The 15,789-nt window shown below is 39.6% G+C and overlaps 1 protein-coding gene across 1 annotated transcript; it reads left to right on the forward strand.

Moving 5' to 3' along the window:
- On the forward strand, nt 1-11,449 carry LOC127451838 (protein Wnt-9b-like). The gene is made up of 4 exons (XM_051716812.1): nt 1-123; nt 1,341-1,594; nt 3,942-4,207; nt 7,395-11,449. The coding sequence occupies exons 1-4, from the start codon at nt 38-40 to the stop codon at nt 7,863-7,865; spliced, it is 1,077 nt and encodes a 358-aa protein (XP_051572772.1). The 5' UTR covers nt 1-37; the 3' UTR covers nt 7,866-11,449.
- The last annotated feature ends 4,340 nt before the right edge of the window (nt 11,450-15,789 follow it).

Consider the following 15,789-nt stretch of genomic DNA (forward strand, 5'->3'; position numbering starts at 1 on the left):
CAGATAGCGCAATGAAGAGCAGCGTCGACCCGTCACCATGTGCATCGGGCTTGCGAGGACTGCCTGTCCGCTGCGACTTATTGCCCTCTGCATCCTTCTTTCCCACGCAGCAGCATATTTCGGGTCAGCAGCGTTTTTTTTTTTTTTTTTTTTATATCCTCCCTCTTTTCTACATTCATGTAAATAGTCTCTTATCGCATTATTTTTATACTTCATAAGGACTATACTCATATTATGTTATGGAACAAAGAGTAAACCTGTGATTTAGAGTTATGTCTGTCGTAACAGGTGGAGAGATTTTTGGTGATCTTGGAAATCCCATGCGCAATTACGCATATCTTGTTATTGTTCTCTCTCTCTCTCTCTCTCTCTCTCTCTCTCTCTCTCTCTCTCTCTCTCTCTCTCTCTCTCTCTCTCTGTATAACAATTATGTTTAAAAAGCAGGTTGTGTATTACAAATAATCAAATGATGAATGAAAATGATTTGTAATATGTGCCATATAAATGTCATCTAAAATGAATTAGGGAACTGCGACTTCTGACCCATGCTTTCAGACTTGAATGTAATAGCCCTTAGATAACATGCAATTAAATGTTTTTTTTAAAACATTAATTTGTTTTTGAAATCAAGGCCTGCTGTTCAAGTCGATTATTGCCGTTAGGAGCAGTGCAGTGGTGTAGATCCAGATGTCTTTCGATGGTTTTGGCACCGTGTCCTTGCCCTCGCGCTACCTGATCATTAAGATCTTTCTGGCTCATACTCACAGGACGTTGCCCCACTTGTGTTTATATTAAGAATCCTATAAACATGTTAAAACACTCTGCAATGTATTTTATTGAAGAGTGGTTGCTGTAGTTTCTTGTGCGCCACAGCAGTGCGTTTCCAAATAGCTACAGGCGCGCATTTTCCAAACTATTGAGTGACTCGGGGAAAACACGTGGCCTATCTGTGCACTCTCTATTCAAATACGACTATTCAAATTGTGCATTTTAAAATGTATTCAAAGCACATGTGTCACCACTAGTGCGTACAGAGGAAAAACACAAAACAAAAAAGCAACATCAACAAACAAATGATTATGGGTTGGTTTTCATTGACAAGTTCATCAGCAAAAGAGCAAAACGTGCAACTTTTATAATACAAATACATGTAATGTTTTGTCAAAGAGCCATACCTAACTGTTTAAGTTATTGAAGGCTAATTGTTAGATGGATGGTGTGTGATTGTTTTCTTTAGAATCAAAACGAACCTTATTGTCAGTTCAGTAATGGTTTAAATGTAGCCTGTGTTACCAAGGCAAGTAGTTTTAGTAACTGGATTATGTATTTTTCACTCTTAGGCTTACAGGTCGCGAACCACTGGTCTTTCTGCCGGGTCCATTTTCCAATGAGCCTTCGAACGGTAAAGCGCACCTGAAACAATGCGAGCAGATGTCTTTGACGCGCCGGCAAAAGCGCCTGTGTCGGCGGGAACCGGGGATGGCGGAGACTCTGAGGGAATCTGTCCGCCTCAGCCTCCTGGAATGCCGCTATCAATTCCGCAACGAGCGCTGGAACTGTAGTATGGATGGCCGTGGAAGCCTTTTAAAACGAGGTAAGTTGCTATTATGGAAAATGTAGGACCCTCCAGGTCTTCTGAGATCCATTCACTCTCAGAAAAAAGGAGACCTTTTTTTGTACCTCTAGTTAAAATTATTACTAATTTTGAGTATATAATTGTACCATAAGGACATATTGTGTACCTTTAAATGTACTTTCATATTATCTCTGGGGAACAAAAAAACGTACCTTTTTGTCAGAATATTCCGGGTTCAAAACAAGTTAAGCTCAGTCTACAACATTTGTGGCGTAATATTGATTTCCACATAAATTAATTTTGACTTTCCCCTCCATTTCTTTAAAAAAGCAAAAATCTGGGTTACAGTGAGGCACTTACAATGGAAGTGAATGGGGCCAATCTGTAAACGTTAAAATATTCACTCTTTCAAAGGTCTAGCCACAAGACGTAAACAATATGTGTTAACATGATTTTATTGTGATAAAATCACTTACTAACTTTTTCTGTGTAGAGTTATAGCCAATTTTACATTTTTGTAAATGATGATGTAATGTCAACAAACCCTAAAATCCTAAATAGACAGTAAAAATGACGATTTAAACAACTTTACAGCTCAAATAATACATGAGTTTTAACAAAAGAATTAATGTAAGTGCTTTAATAAAATTATAAGCTTTACATTTCTGCATTTAAACCCTCCAAAAATTGGCTCCATTCACTTCCATTGTAAGTGCCTCACTGTAACCTCGATTTTTGCTTCTTCTTCTTTTTTTTTCTTTTTTTTAAAAGAAAAGGAGGGACGAGTCGAAATAATTTTTTGTGGTAATCAATGTTATCCCACAAATGCTGTTGATAGCTTAACTTGAATTGAACCCAGACTATTCCTTTAAGGTAAAGGGGCTACCACTGGGGTGGAACCCTCAAGGGACATTTTTTGTACCTCAATTTAAAATGTATAGCTAATTTGGGGTAAATAATTGTACCACAAGGACCTGTTGTGTACCTTTAAAGGAACTTTCATATGTTTTGTTCCTCTGAGAACAAAAAAACGTACCTTTTTGTCTACTTAAAGGTACAAATATGCACCCAAAACAAAAGTACCACCCAGTGATGACTTTGTAGGCTACCTTTAATGGTAGGCCTACCTCTTTTTCTGAGAGTGTATGCACAATGTTGTTGAACTTTTATATTGTGAGTTTGAAAATAACCCACAAAAACACAATTTGACAATTTGCTGAAAATGTTTGGTAGCATTTAAATAGGACCTCGCTGCATATATGCCAGAGATGGGAATGGTTTTATTAACAACGAAGCAGAAACCCCAATTTATCCTCCCTTTATTCGTGGTGCCTCTTTCCAAACGGACATGTGCGTAAATGTGCAGGATGTGAATTTGAAAGCCATGCCTAGGTCAGTTCGCTGGTAATTAGGGACTTGGGAAGCGCGGAATCCCTGTGCGGTGAGGCCTCGCGGGGCCAGTTGGTGTATTTTTATCTCGCGGAAATGCGCCCAGTTCTCAGAGGAAAAGGGCGGCGTGTTCGCGCACTTTCATCTGACAGAGAACTTTTCCTAGTCAAAATAATAATTAATTGGATCAAAATACACCACTCGCCTCAGCTGTGGGCTAAGCAAACAATAATATGAGGATGTCGCAGGGGGGATTGGTTAAAGAATAGTGCCAAAACACTGCACTTAACACTTAATTGGAAAAGTTGTAGTAGGATAGTACATGGTCCAAAAAATCAGCAAGCATAATAGAGGATTTAAATGTAGAAGAAAAGGTCAGGGTATGGGACCGAACACGGTTTACGACCGTCCGCTCAGTTTTTCAAATAGTTTTCCTATATAGCCTAAAACATGCGCAAGACGGACGTCTTTGGCCCTTGCGCCGCGTCTCGCTGTGTTTTCCCCCCAGCATCTTGCGCAGCAGCGCTGCGTTTTTAAGACGCCGTATGAAGTAAAAAAGTACTTCATCTGATAAAAATGCACCTCGAGACACCTGCATTCGTGGCGCTGTCACTCATTTTTAAGCGCGCGCACGCACGCGTTCGGCGTAAACGGGCACTTAAGCATGGCTTTTTCTTTTTAAATGTTCATCAATTACATCAAGTGAGCGCTTTGAGAGTAATTTGTCAGGAAATAATGGACATGATCATTAGCATCCCCTTTAAAGACATTTGACATAGTATGACATTTAAATTTGCATCTACATTTACATTTATTCCTTCAACAGAAGCCTTTATCCAAAACCATTTCTCATAAGAAGACATTAGAAGTGCTGACATATTTACACTCATATCCACTTCACAATATACGATTTACAATATGGCCCATTTAAATCAGCTTTGTACAATGCTCAATAATTGATTCATCCATCCATCAGGTTTTAAAGAGACGGCCTTTCTGCTCGCGGTGTCATCAGCAGCTCTGTCTCACGCGCTGGCCAAAGCGTGCAGCTCAGGGCGCATGGAGCGCTGCACCTGCGATGATTCTCCGGGTCTGCAGCACCGAGAGGCCTGGCAGTGGGGCATTTGCGGGGACAATCTGAAATACAGCACTAAGTTTCTCAAGAAGTTTCTGGGGCAAAAACGGGTCAGCAAGGACCTGCGTGCCCAGATCGATGCTCATAACATTAACGTCGGTATTCGGGTAAGCTGCAAAAACAGTGTGAATTATTTCAAAGTTAGTGCTCCAGCTTTAGCGCTGTATTGTCTGTTAGCATTAGACCTATTTAACATTTTGTGTAGGAAATATCATTAACAATGAATTATTGCCGCTAACTCATAGTGCACTTTTTCCAGATCTGAGAGCAATTGAACCTGGAACATATGTTGATTTATTCTGTTGTATCTTTTACAAAAAAGTATGGCAGTATATGGTATCAGATGGTATTGCCATTGTCCTTTGATATATATAAAATGGTACTGAATGATTAAAATATTCATGTACCATGATATTTACAACAAAGCCACCGGCCCCCAATATTCAGATCGGTGGTTAACCGATATGGGGTTTTCAATGGTGATTCTTAAATTAATACATTTGGTCCCCAATCCATCCGATCCTGAATACTGTATGTGGTTACAATCTGGATTCATATGGTACTCCAAAGTACGTCAAAGGATACCATACTACTACCATGGTACAAAAACCCATGGTATTGCCATGGTATAGGTCAGCAAAAAAAACAAAAAAAAAAACAAAGTATTACCATGTCTAAAACAAACAAACAAACAAACATTACAGCAAAAAAAAAAAAAAAAGAAAAAAAGAAAAAAGAAGAAACAAAAAACTGATTAGTGATATCATGGCTAGAGTTAATAAGGGAGTCTTTAACTCTCCTCTTAAATAAATATTCCAGGGTCAATTTAAGATCAATCCACAGCATTTGTGGCAGAATATTGATTACCACAAAAATTAATTTGACTTGCCCCTCCTTTTCTTTAAAAAAAGCAAAGATCTGGGTTACACTGAGGCACTTACAATGGAAGGGAATGAGGCTAAATGTTAAAATACTCACTGTTTCAAAAGTATAGCCACAAGACATAAACATTATGCGTGTTAACATGATTTAGTGTGATAAAATTACTTACTAACTTTTACTGTGTAAAGTTATAGCCAATTTTATAACTTCATTGCCATGAAGATATAATGTCATCAAACCCTAAAATACTAAAACGACTGTAAATATGATGATTTAAACAACTTAACATTGCAAATAACACATTAATTTTAACAGAAGAATTAATGTGCTTTTATAAAATTATAAGCTTCACATTTCTGCCTTTAAACCCTCAAAAAGTTGGTCACATTCACTTCTGTTGTAAGTGCCTCACAGTAACTTCGAATTGTGCTTTTTTTTAAAGAAAAGGACGGACGAGTCAAAATTAATTTTTGTGGTAATCAGTCGTATGCCACAAATGCTGTCAATTTAGCTTAACTTGTATTGTACCTGGAACATTCCTTCAAGCCCAAAGAAGAGAGCATCTGTAAAAGGTTAACTTCTCTCTTACCTTCCCGTACCCTGAACACTAGAGGAGTTTCTTGATTGGAGGGGTGCGGTCTCCTAGTATATTGTAGCCCAAAGGAGAGTTCAGCAAGTGGGGTGGGCAAGGTAGGTGAGCAGGTATTGGCCAGCTCTGTGGAGCCAGGCGTTCCTTTCCCTGGTCCAGGCATGACAGCGCTTGCTGTGGGGGCCCTCTCAAAATTAGAGGTCTCCTATAAGGGCGATTATACAGAGTGGAGGCATCTGTAATATACGAGCATTTTTTCCACCTAATGTATGCCTCTCGCTCTACCAGTCTCACTGCTGCTGCCGCTGCCGCCACTCTGCCAGATTTTCATAAATTCTCATAACATCCCTCAAAACAGCACGGTTACCAGGAGACTGGCAGCCTCAGGGAGAAAGAGAGAGAACGAAAATGGAGTCAGGGTGTATGTGTGAGAAAGAGATTCAAGGAGAGTGTAAGAGAAGATGGCTGAACAAACTTGGATCTTATCTTTTCAGTCTCCGTTTTTGTTGTTTCCCACAGTTGTCAGGCCACAGATGGCGGTTAACAAAAAAAAGCAAAGGTGGTTGAGTCCTTGCTATGCCCTCCCCATTCAGATTCTCTCCATTTCCTCACATCTCCTTCACTATCTTTCTCAGGTGGCCCTGGGGTGGGACCTCATAGCTGTGTAGTGTGGAAACCCCCCATCGACCATTTGACCTTCCCATCTCCCCCTGGGCCCTTTTAGATTGATTGGTCTATAACGTACCAATAAGTGAACTGAGAAGGGGAAGATGAAAAAGACAGATAAAAACACACACACACACTGAATTCCTCAACACTATCCTTGTGAACATCTCAACAGCGGCATAGCAATCATTACAACTTAGGCCACGTCCACACTAAAGCCCAAAATATACTTCGGTCAGACGTGACATGTGACGTAAATCTCATCATCAGCAGAGTGTGCGAACACTGAATGCGCGCAGCCCGATTTTTCAAACCACGCGTCTTTGAAAGCACAGAATACACATGCGCTTGCACTTACATTTTGAGCCGTTTCTGTCACAAAGTGCTAGATATAATTGCTGCTAAACATTAGGAGATGAAGGTAAAAACAACAGCAGTGGATGTGCAAGTCAAGAACTCGTGTTGCACTTGTATAACTCGAGTCTGAAGGAATATAAAGACATCTTTATGGGTCTAAACTCCTGAAGAGAAAGTCCAGTGTCCCATAGCAGTCGTAGCTCCCCCCTCCCCCCAGGGGGCCTGGGTAGCTCAGCGAGTATTTACGCTGACTACCACCCCTAGAGTTGCGAGTTTGAATCCAGGGTGTGCTGAGTGACTCCAGCCAGGTCTCCTAAGCAACCAAATTGGCCCAGTTGCTAGGGAGGGTACAGTCACATGGGTAAACTCCTCGTGGTTGCAATTAGTGGTTCTCAATCTCAATAGGGCACGTGGTAAGTTGTGCGTGGATCGTGGAGAGTAGCATGAGCCTCCACATGCTGGGAGTCTCCGCGGTGTCATGCACAACGAGCCACGTGATAAGATGCATGGATTGACGGTCTCAGAAGCGGAGGCAACTGAGACTTGTCCTCTGCCACCCGGATTGAGGTGAGTAACCATGCCATCACAAGGACCTACTAAGTAGTGGGAATTGGGCATTCCAAATTGGGGAGAAAAAGGGGATTAAAAAAAAAAAAAGGAAAGAAATCAAATTTCTTTGTCTAGATTGGCCAATGAACTGTGGTACCCAAACTTAAGCATCTAATTTCACCCCCTCTCTCTTCAGATTTTTTGGTTCACTCCCACTAATTTCTCCTTATCTCTTCTTTTCCCCCTCTCAGGCGGTGAAGAGTGGACTTAAGACTACTTGTAAGTGTCATGGTGTCTCTGGCTCCTGTGCTGTGAGGACATGCTGGAAGCAGCTTTCCCCTTTTCACGACACTGGCCATCTGCTAAAATATCGTTACGATACCGGTGTTCATGTGCACAGTGTCACCAACGCCGCTACGGGGGAGACTGAACTGGCAGGGCCCCATCGTCATAGCAACACTGGTCCCCGGCCACGACCTACCGAACTGGTTTTTCTGGAGGAGTCGCCCAGCTTCTGTAGGCCATCACGCTACTCGCCCGGTACAGCCGGCAGACCGTGCTCTAAGGACACAAGCTGCAGCAGCCTGTGCTGTGGACGGGGCTACAACACAGCCCTGCACCTCACAACACTCTCCTGCAACTGCCAAGTCCGCTGGTGCTGTCACGTAGAGTGCCAAACCTGCCTTAGAGAGGAGGAGGTCTATACCTGCAAGAAACATTGAGAGACCGAGCAAGAAATTGAAGGAGACAAAGAGAAAGGGGTGGAAGTGAAAAGTGTGTAGGGTATTTCTTGCATTGAATGGAAAAGTCGACTAGTAGAATTTAATGAGAGGAGAAATGCACAAGATGTATTTCGGAGGAAAAGGCTTGAAGGCTGTCATCCACCTAATGCAGAGGGAGAAGATGTTGATGATCATAAGAGAGAATATCTACCAGTCTCACCTAATTCAAAATGGCTTCGATGAGATGGCTAAATGCTGACCGTCAAACTCTGGGCTCTCAGACAAGTGTTGGCGAACCTGTAAATGGGCCTGAGAGCATACCTGAGATGCTTGACTAGATGAAAATTGCTCATCTTTTGTCATGGAATCTAAACAGGACATAAAGTAAATTCCATATGTTTCCATGCTTCTTCGAACTGAGAGCTCATCTCACAAGATGAGGAACTTGCCAGTTTGACTTCTGCTGAAATGCAGTGTTAAGCCAATGGCCATCAAAGAACCCCATAGGCATGGTTACCTTTTGAACTGTTTGTGGTGAATACACACTTTATTGCAATGGACTTGAGATCTGCAATATTCAGTAATACTCAAGTTAATACTCTAGCAGTGAGATGGTGGTCTGCCCACTTACTTTTCTGACTGCATGTCTGACTGTTTGTCTCTTTATCTGCCTAAGCTGTATATCTCTCTATTGCTCTGAGAGTCCAATTATGGCTTCAAAATTATACTGAGAGTATGAAACACTTACAATTTGTTCTTTTTTATGTTATGGTAGTCTTTTATTTGTGAGGAAGTAAGTATTTTAAAGTTATTGTGCTTAAAGGAATAGTTCACCCCAAAATGAAACATCTCTCATCATTTACTCACCCTCATGCCATCTCAGATGTGTATGACTTTTTTCTTCTGCTAAACACAAACAACGATTTTTAGAAGAATATCTCAGCTCTGTAGGTCCACACAATGCAAGTGAATAGTGACCACAATATTTAAGGTCACAAAAAGCACATAAAGGTCCAGGTCTTTATAAGCAATTTGATAGGTATGGGTGAGAAACAGATCAGTATTTAAAGGTGCTGTATGCAATTTCACCCGTTCTACTTCCATGAGACTGAGCTGTTGAATTAGCCACACCCCCTCTTTCCAAAACCCTGAACTCCTACTATACCAAAATGAGCTTTATTGAGAGCAGAAACAGTTGTTGAAAACAAAAGTAGTAAAATAGCACCCACAACTGACAACTGTTATGAAAAACATCGCAAAAAAATGTTATGCCTCAATAATTCGCTGCAACTACAATACTATGAGAATGCACAAAATGATTGTCAGGAAGAAAGTGTCATTGTCTGCAGATCGCAGACACATTTCTGTTTGCTGTTAACAGAGTCTAGAGTTGTCACAGAGACCAGTGAGATATCTCAGGGCACTTATTTCATTAATATTTTTAGGATAAATTTTTGTATACCTTTCCATGAAAAAAATCACTTACAGCATCTTTAAGTCCTTTTTTATGATCAATCCCCCAGTTTCACTTTCACATTCTTCTTCTTTTGTTTTTTTGCGGTTTGCATTCTTTGTGCATATTGCCACCCACTGGTCAGGAAGGAGAATTTATATAAAAAAGTCTTTTTTTTTCACTCACATTTATCATATCGCTTCAGAAGACATGGATTAAACCACTGGAATCTTAAGGATTACTTTTTCATTTTTGGGTGAACTATCCCTTTAACAAAGATATATAACAAAAGGGGGAAGGGGGTTTTGCTAATAAACTGGAAATCTACTGGGAAACAGTCTGCTTTCATAGACTTTTAATGAATGTTAAAACATTTTTTTAAATAATCAAAAAGGTTATGTTTTATATTTTGAAATGTCATTTAATGGCTGCATTTGATAATAGGAATGTATTTATTGCAATAAGACAAAACTGATCAACTGTTGCACCAATTACAAGTACACTTACTGGTATTCCAGACTGCATTCTTAAAAGAAGAGTTTTTTAGTTTAATCTAAACTAAATATTGCTGCGTTAAATGCCACTTTCCCAAGTGTATATATATATATATATGTAAAAAAGCACAAGTATTAGGGAATGACAAGAACAAAGTGTATCATTACACTGTGACCCAAACGTAACCTCTCCCTACCCCTTTGTATAGTGTGTGCAAACATCTGGCCATCTGCGTGTGTATTCTTTATACTTTACTTTCCCATTAAGGGCAATGAGAGTGAGTGGGTCTCATCCAGAACAAAGGAAAACATCTCTTTCCCTAGTCAGCCAACCTCTCAGCCCTATAAATTGAGGCTCATCATAAGCCCTTTCATGTGTGTGAAGCCTTTGATAAAATCCATTCCAGTGCCTTATTTAGCTCATTACCAATCAGAGTAAATAACAGTGCTTTTTCCCTAGAATGTGTCAGAGTTCAAAGTTCGCATGCTTTGTAATGGAGATTTTTATTTTATTTTCATTTTTGTCTTTATTATTATTATTATTCAGTTACAAAATCATGTTTCAACACAAATCACAAAGAATGACATTTGTTATCCAATTTTGATTCAAAAAATTAAAAAACAAGCTGTGTTGGTGTACTGCATGTAAAGGCACATTTCAAGAATTACGTATATTTGATGTTAACATAAGCATTTCTTCACGTAGAGTTAGATCCAAATTGAAAGTATGAGCATGTGAAAGTGCTTGTTTAACCTGTGTGTGTGTGTGTGTGTGTGTTGTGTGTGTGTGTGTGTGTGTGTGTGCACGCACGTGTGGGCGGGTTTGGGTGGTTTACTAGGACATTTTTTTAGGTTACAAACTGGGGTTAGGGCTAGGGGATAGAATCTATAGTTTGTACAGTATAAAAATCAATATGTCTATGGAGAGTCCTCATAAGTATAGCCGCACCAACATGTGTATGTGTGTCGTGTGTGTGTGTGTGTGTGTGTGTGTGTGTGTGCTATTTCTGGGAAGGGTGAAAACTGCTGTAAAATTGGCAGCATCGATCAAGAGAAAGAAAGTCCAAGAATTCAGTGGCATGCCATTCAGTTGAAACATTTGCAATGTTTAAAAACATTTGGTGCAACAGGGTTTTGCTGTGTCTAGTTGAAATTCATATGCAAAAGTGTGAGAGCTTTCCCCTAATCTATTCAGTTTCTATTAAATAAAAAGACTGAGTTCTCACACGGACTCAGCACATGCAAATACCCGTAACCCCAGTGGTGGCCATGGAAGCCCAAAGAGATTGTTTCCTAGTTTTGAGAGTGCGTGTGTACATGTGAGCAAATGTATGTGTATGTTTCTCTGCAGCAACTGATAAAATTGTAACATTTAAAGCACAACCTGTATTTCTTTATAACCCTCTGTCAAACTGAGGGTTACAGAGTTATGTATTTGTTTGTGTTTTTATAGCTTTGAAAGTGTAATGTTTCACTTTGTGTTTTAGACATTTCATGCTGGGGATTTTTTCTGCTACCTCACCCGGTTTATGGGGGAAATTAAATATTAAGATTAAAATGTTCATTTCTCACTAGATATTTAAGACAATGCTGCTTTTAAAAGCTTTAAATGTATTTACACAGTTTTTATTTGTACTTTTGTGTCCTATTTCCTTATTTAAAAATTAAGATATCATATTCAAATAAACTTAATTCATTTGTAAAAATGGTGTCTCAGATTTGTCAAAATATATATCTCTTTAAATTTAAAAATGCTCGATTTCCTCTTTCTCTCTCTGTGTTTTTGTATTTGTGGTTGCACACCTGTCCAGAGCTCTGCACGCAAGCACCTGCTCTCTAGTTAAATCACAGCTAATCATGAAGCTTACTGATGGATCCTGACCTGCAGTATTTCCCTGTCACTTCTCTCAACATGAGTCTCATTCTCATTTCACTCACCCAAAACATATACAAATAGTTGACCTTTCATGTGACGATGTACACCACACTACAGGCTTACCCACAACAAGACCTAGATATTGGACACTAGAAATCCAAGTGAATGTCTTGTGACCAGGGTCATCATGCACCTATTTTTTTTAAGGGGAAACCAGTGGCTGTCCTGGCACAAATTTTGCTATAGGTGAAGTAGGACATGGCAAAAAAAGAAAAGAAAAAGAAAACATGCTTTAAAAATGTAGTAGTTCTACTTGAAAGTGTATCACATGTTAGTCTAAACATACAGATTTTGTGTGAAGTGCAAGGGGAACCTGGTTTAAATACTGACCTATATATAATTTATTATTTATATTAAAGAGATATTCCGTGTTCAGTAAAAGTTAAGCTCACTTGACAGCATTTATGGTGTAATATTGATTACCACAAAACTACATTTTGACTTTTATTTAAAAATAGCTCAGTTCTGGGTTACAGTGAGGCACTTACAATGGAAGTGAATGGGATCAATCCGTAAACATTAAAATACTTAATGTTTCAAAAGTATAGCCACAAGACATAAACAATATGTGTTAACACGATTTTATTGTGATAAAATCACTTACTAACCTTTTCTGTGTAAGGTTATAGCCTATCGTACAACTTTGTCACCATGAAAATGTATGTCAACAAACCTTTATTCCCTAAAATGACTGTAAAAATGATGATTTAAACAACTTTACAGATCAAATAATATGCCATTTTTAACAGAAGAATTAATGCAAGAGCTTTAATAAAATTCTAAACTTCACATTTCTGCCTTTAAACCCTCCAAAAATTGTCCCCATTCACTTCCATTGTTTGTGCCTTACTGTAACCTCGATTTTTGCTTCTTTTATAGAAAAGGAGGGATGAGTTAAAATAATTTTTTATGGTAATCAACATTATCCCACAAATGCTGCTGATAGCTTAACTTGTATTGAACCCGGAATATTCCTTTAAGGTAAAAGGGCTTTTTTGTACCTCTGTTTAAAATGTATAGCTAATTTTGGGTAAATAATTGTACCACAAGGACCTGATGTGTACTTTTAAAGGTACTTTCATTTGTTTCATATAAATATAAAATAATATAATATGTTTATAATCAGGGGTTGAATTTGGGATTTTGGAGGTGGGGGTACTTGTGCAGTGATTCTGATGCTCTAGGCGAGATGAGAAGATAACATGACCCCATCCCCAAAAAGCATAACTTTCTATATTTTAATATTAATAATAAAACATTATTTCTTACTCATTATATATTCAGCATAAAAGGCTGAATTTACATGACTTGAATTTCTTAGTGCTTGGGATATGGAAATACAAGTACATTTGAACCTTTTTACTCATATTGTTATGCTGAAATTATAATTTGTAATAAAAATATTTGTATTAAATTATAAAAGAGTGCAAAATAAAAGCATTTTCCTCAGTGAACCCCATAGTATATTAGACAAACAAACAAAGATTTCCAAAAACAAAACAACACACACACATACTGCAGATAAATATACAAATAATAGTGAAAACTTTGGACCCATATGGTCTTGCTTTTGATGCGAGTGGTCCTGGATTAAAAAGTTCTCTGGGTATTCAGCTTTTTAATAGACCAATCAAAATTGCAACTGTATATCAGTGGATGTCAGAAATAGGTGTGCAGTTGGTTGCATATTGCGCAATTTATGTTTACAGAACACGGGCCGCGGAGAGTGGCAGTGTGCATCTGTATATTTATTTTTTGAATTGAAGGTGCAAGAACAGCAGTCTGGACAGTTACTGCCCAATTTAACCTCTGTTTATAATATATTATTATTTACAGTATATTATTTATTTTTTAATAAACCAAGCAAAATTGCAACTGAACTGATTTCCAGGGATCACCATGGTTGGAAAAGAGCACCTCTGACATTTGATTAAATCTTTTTGTGTTTTTGTGGGGATAAAAGTGTACAACTTTACACTGGACTGTGTTGTAGACAAACAATTTTTTACCTTTCATCTACTTACATGAAAACCTTTTTGTAATGGTCAAAGAATTTATATATACACCAATCAGCCACAACATTAAAACCACCTGCCTAATATTGTGTAGGTCCCCCTCGTGCCGCCAAAACAGCACCAACCTGCATCTCAGAATAGCATTCTGAGATGATATTCTTCTCACCACAATTGTACAGAGTGGTTATCTGAGTTACCATAGACTTTATCAGTTCGAAGCAATCTAGCCATTCTCTGTTGACCTCTCTCATCAACAAGGCGTTTCCATCCACAGAACTACAGCTCACTGGATGTTTTTTGTTTTTGGCAATTCTAGAGACTGTTGTGTGTGAAAATCCCAGGAGATCAGCAGTTTCAGAAATACTCAAACCAGCCCATCTGGCACCAACAATCATGCCACGGTCCAAATCACTGAGATCACATTTTTTCCCCATTCTGATGTTTGATGTGAACATTAACTGAAGCTCCTGACCCGTATCTGCCTGATTTTATGCACTGCACTGCTGCCACACGATTGGCTGATTAGATAATCACATGGATGATTGTTGGCGCTGTTTTGGTGGCACGAGGGGGACCTTCACAATATTAGGCAGGTGGCTTTAATGTTGTGGCTGATCGGTGTATACAGTGCATCTGGAAATATTCACAGCGCTTCACTTTTTCCACATTTTGTTATGTTACAGCCTTATTCCAAAATTGATTAAATTCATTATTTTCCTCAAAATTCTACAAACAATACCCCATAATGACAACATGAAAGGAGTTTGTTTGAAATGTTTGCAAATTTATAAAAAACAAACAAAAAACAAAAAACAAAAACACATGTACATTAGTATTCACAGCCTTTGCCATGACACTCAAAATTGAGCTCAGGTGCATCCTGTTTCCACTGATCATCCTTGAGACATTTCTACAACTTGATTGGAGTCCACCTGTGGTAAATTCAGTTGATTGGACATGATTTGGAAAGGTACACACCTGTCTATATAAGGTCCCACAGTTAACAGTGCATGTCAGAGCACAAACCAAGCCATGAAGTCCAAGGAATTGTTTGTAGACCTCAAAGACAGGATTGTATCGAGGCACAGATCTGGGGAAGGGTACAGAAAAATTTCTGCAGCACTGAAGGTCCCAATGAGCACAGTGGCCTCCATCATCCGTAAATGGAAGAAGTTTGGAACCACCAGGACTCTTCCTAGAGCTGGCCACCTGGCCAAACTGAGCAATTGGGGGAGAAGGGCCTTAGTCAGGGAGGTGACCAAGAACCCGATGGTCACTCTGACAGAGCTCCAGCATTTCTCTGTGGAGAGAGGAGAACCTTCCAGAAGAACAACCATCTCTGCAGCACTCCACCAATCAGGCCTGTATGGTAGAGTGGCCAGACGGAAGCCACTCCTCAGTAAAAGGCACATGACAGCCCGCCTGGAGTTTGCCAAAAGGCACCTGAAGGACTCTCAGACCATGAGAAACAAAGATTGAACTCTTTGGCCTGAATGGCAAGCGTCATGTCTGGAGGAAACCAGGCACCGCTCATCACCTGGCCAATACCATCCCTACAGTGAAGCATGGTGGTGGCAGCATCATGCTGTGGGGATGTTTTTCAGCGGCAGGAACTGGGAGACTAGTCAGGATCGAGGGAAAGATGAATGCAGCAATGTACAGAGACATCCTTGATGAAAACCTGCTCCAGAGCACTCTGGAACTCAGACTGGGGGAAGGTTCATCTTCCAACAGGACAACGACCCTAAGCACACAGCCAAGATAACAAAGGGGTGGCTCTGGGACAACTCTGTGAATGTCCTTGAGTGGCCCAGCCAGAGCCCAGACTTGAACCTGATTGAACATCTCTGGAGAGATCTGAAAATGGCTGTGCACCGACGCTCCCCAACCAACCTGATGGAGCTTGAGAGGTCCTGCAAAGAAGAATAGGAGAAACTGCCCAAAGATAGGTATGCCAAGTTTGTAGCATAATACTCAAAAAGACTAGAGGCTGTAATTGGTGCCAAAGGTGCTTCAACAAAAAAGG

The sequence above is a fragment of the Myxocyprinus asiaticus genome, chromosome 14, assembly GCF_019703515.2.
Source record: "Myxocyprinus asiaticus isolate MX2 ecotype Aquarium Trade chromosome 14, UBuf_Myxa_2, whole genome shotgun sequence".
NCBI lineage: Eukaryota > Metazoa > Chordata > Actinopteri > Cypriniformes > Catostomidae > Myxocyprinus > Myxocyprinus asiaticus.

Bases quoted from the DNA above. Each gene is read 5' to 3' on its own strand.
- LOC127451838 (XM_051716812.1), top strand. From the start codon at position 38: ATGTGCATCGGGCTTGCGAGGACTGCCTGTCCGCTGCGACTTATTGCC. The intron at 124-1,340 runs GTCAGCAGCGTT...TTTCACTCTTAG, and splicing joins CACGCAGCAGCATATTTCGG to GCTTACAGGTCGCGAACCAC. The intron at 1,595-3,941 runs GTAAGTTGCTAT...TCCATCCATCAG, and splicing joins TGGAAGCCTTTTAAAACGAG to GTTTTAAAGAGACGGCCTTT.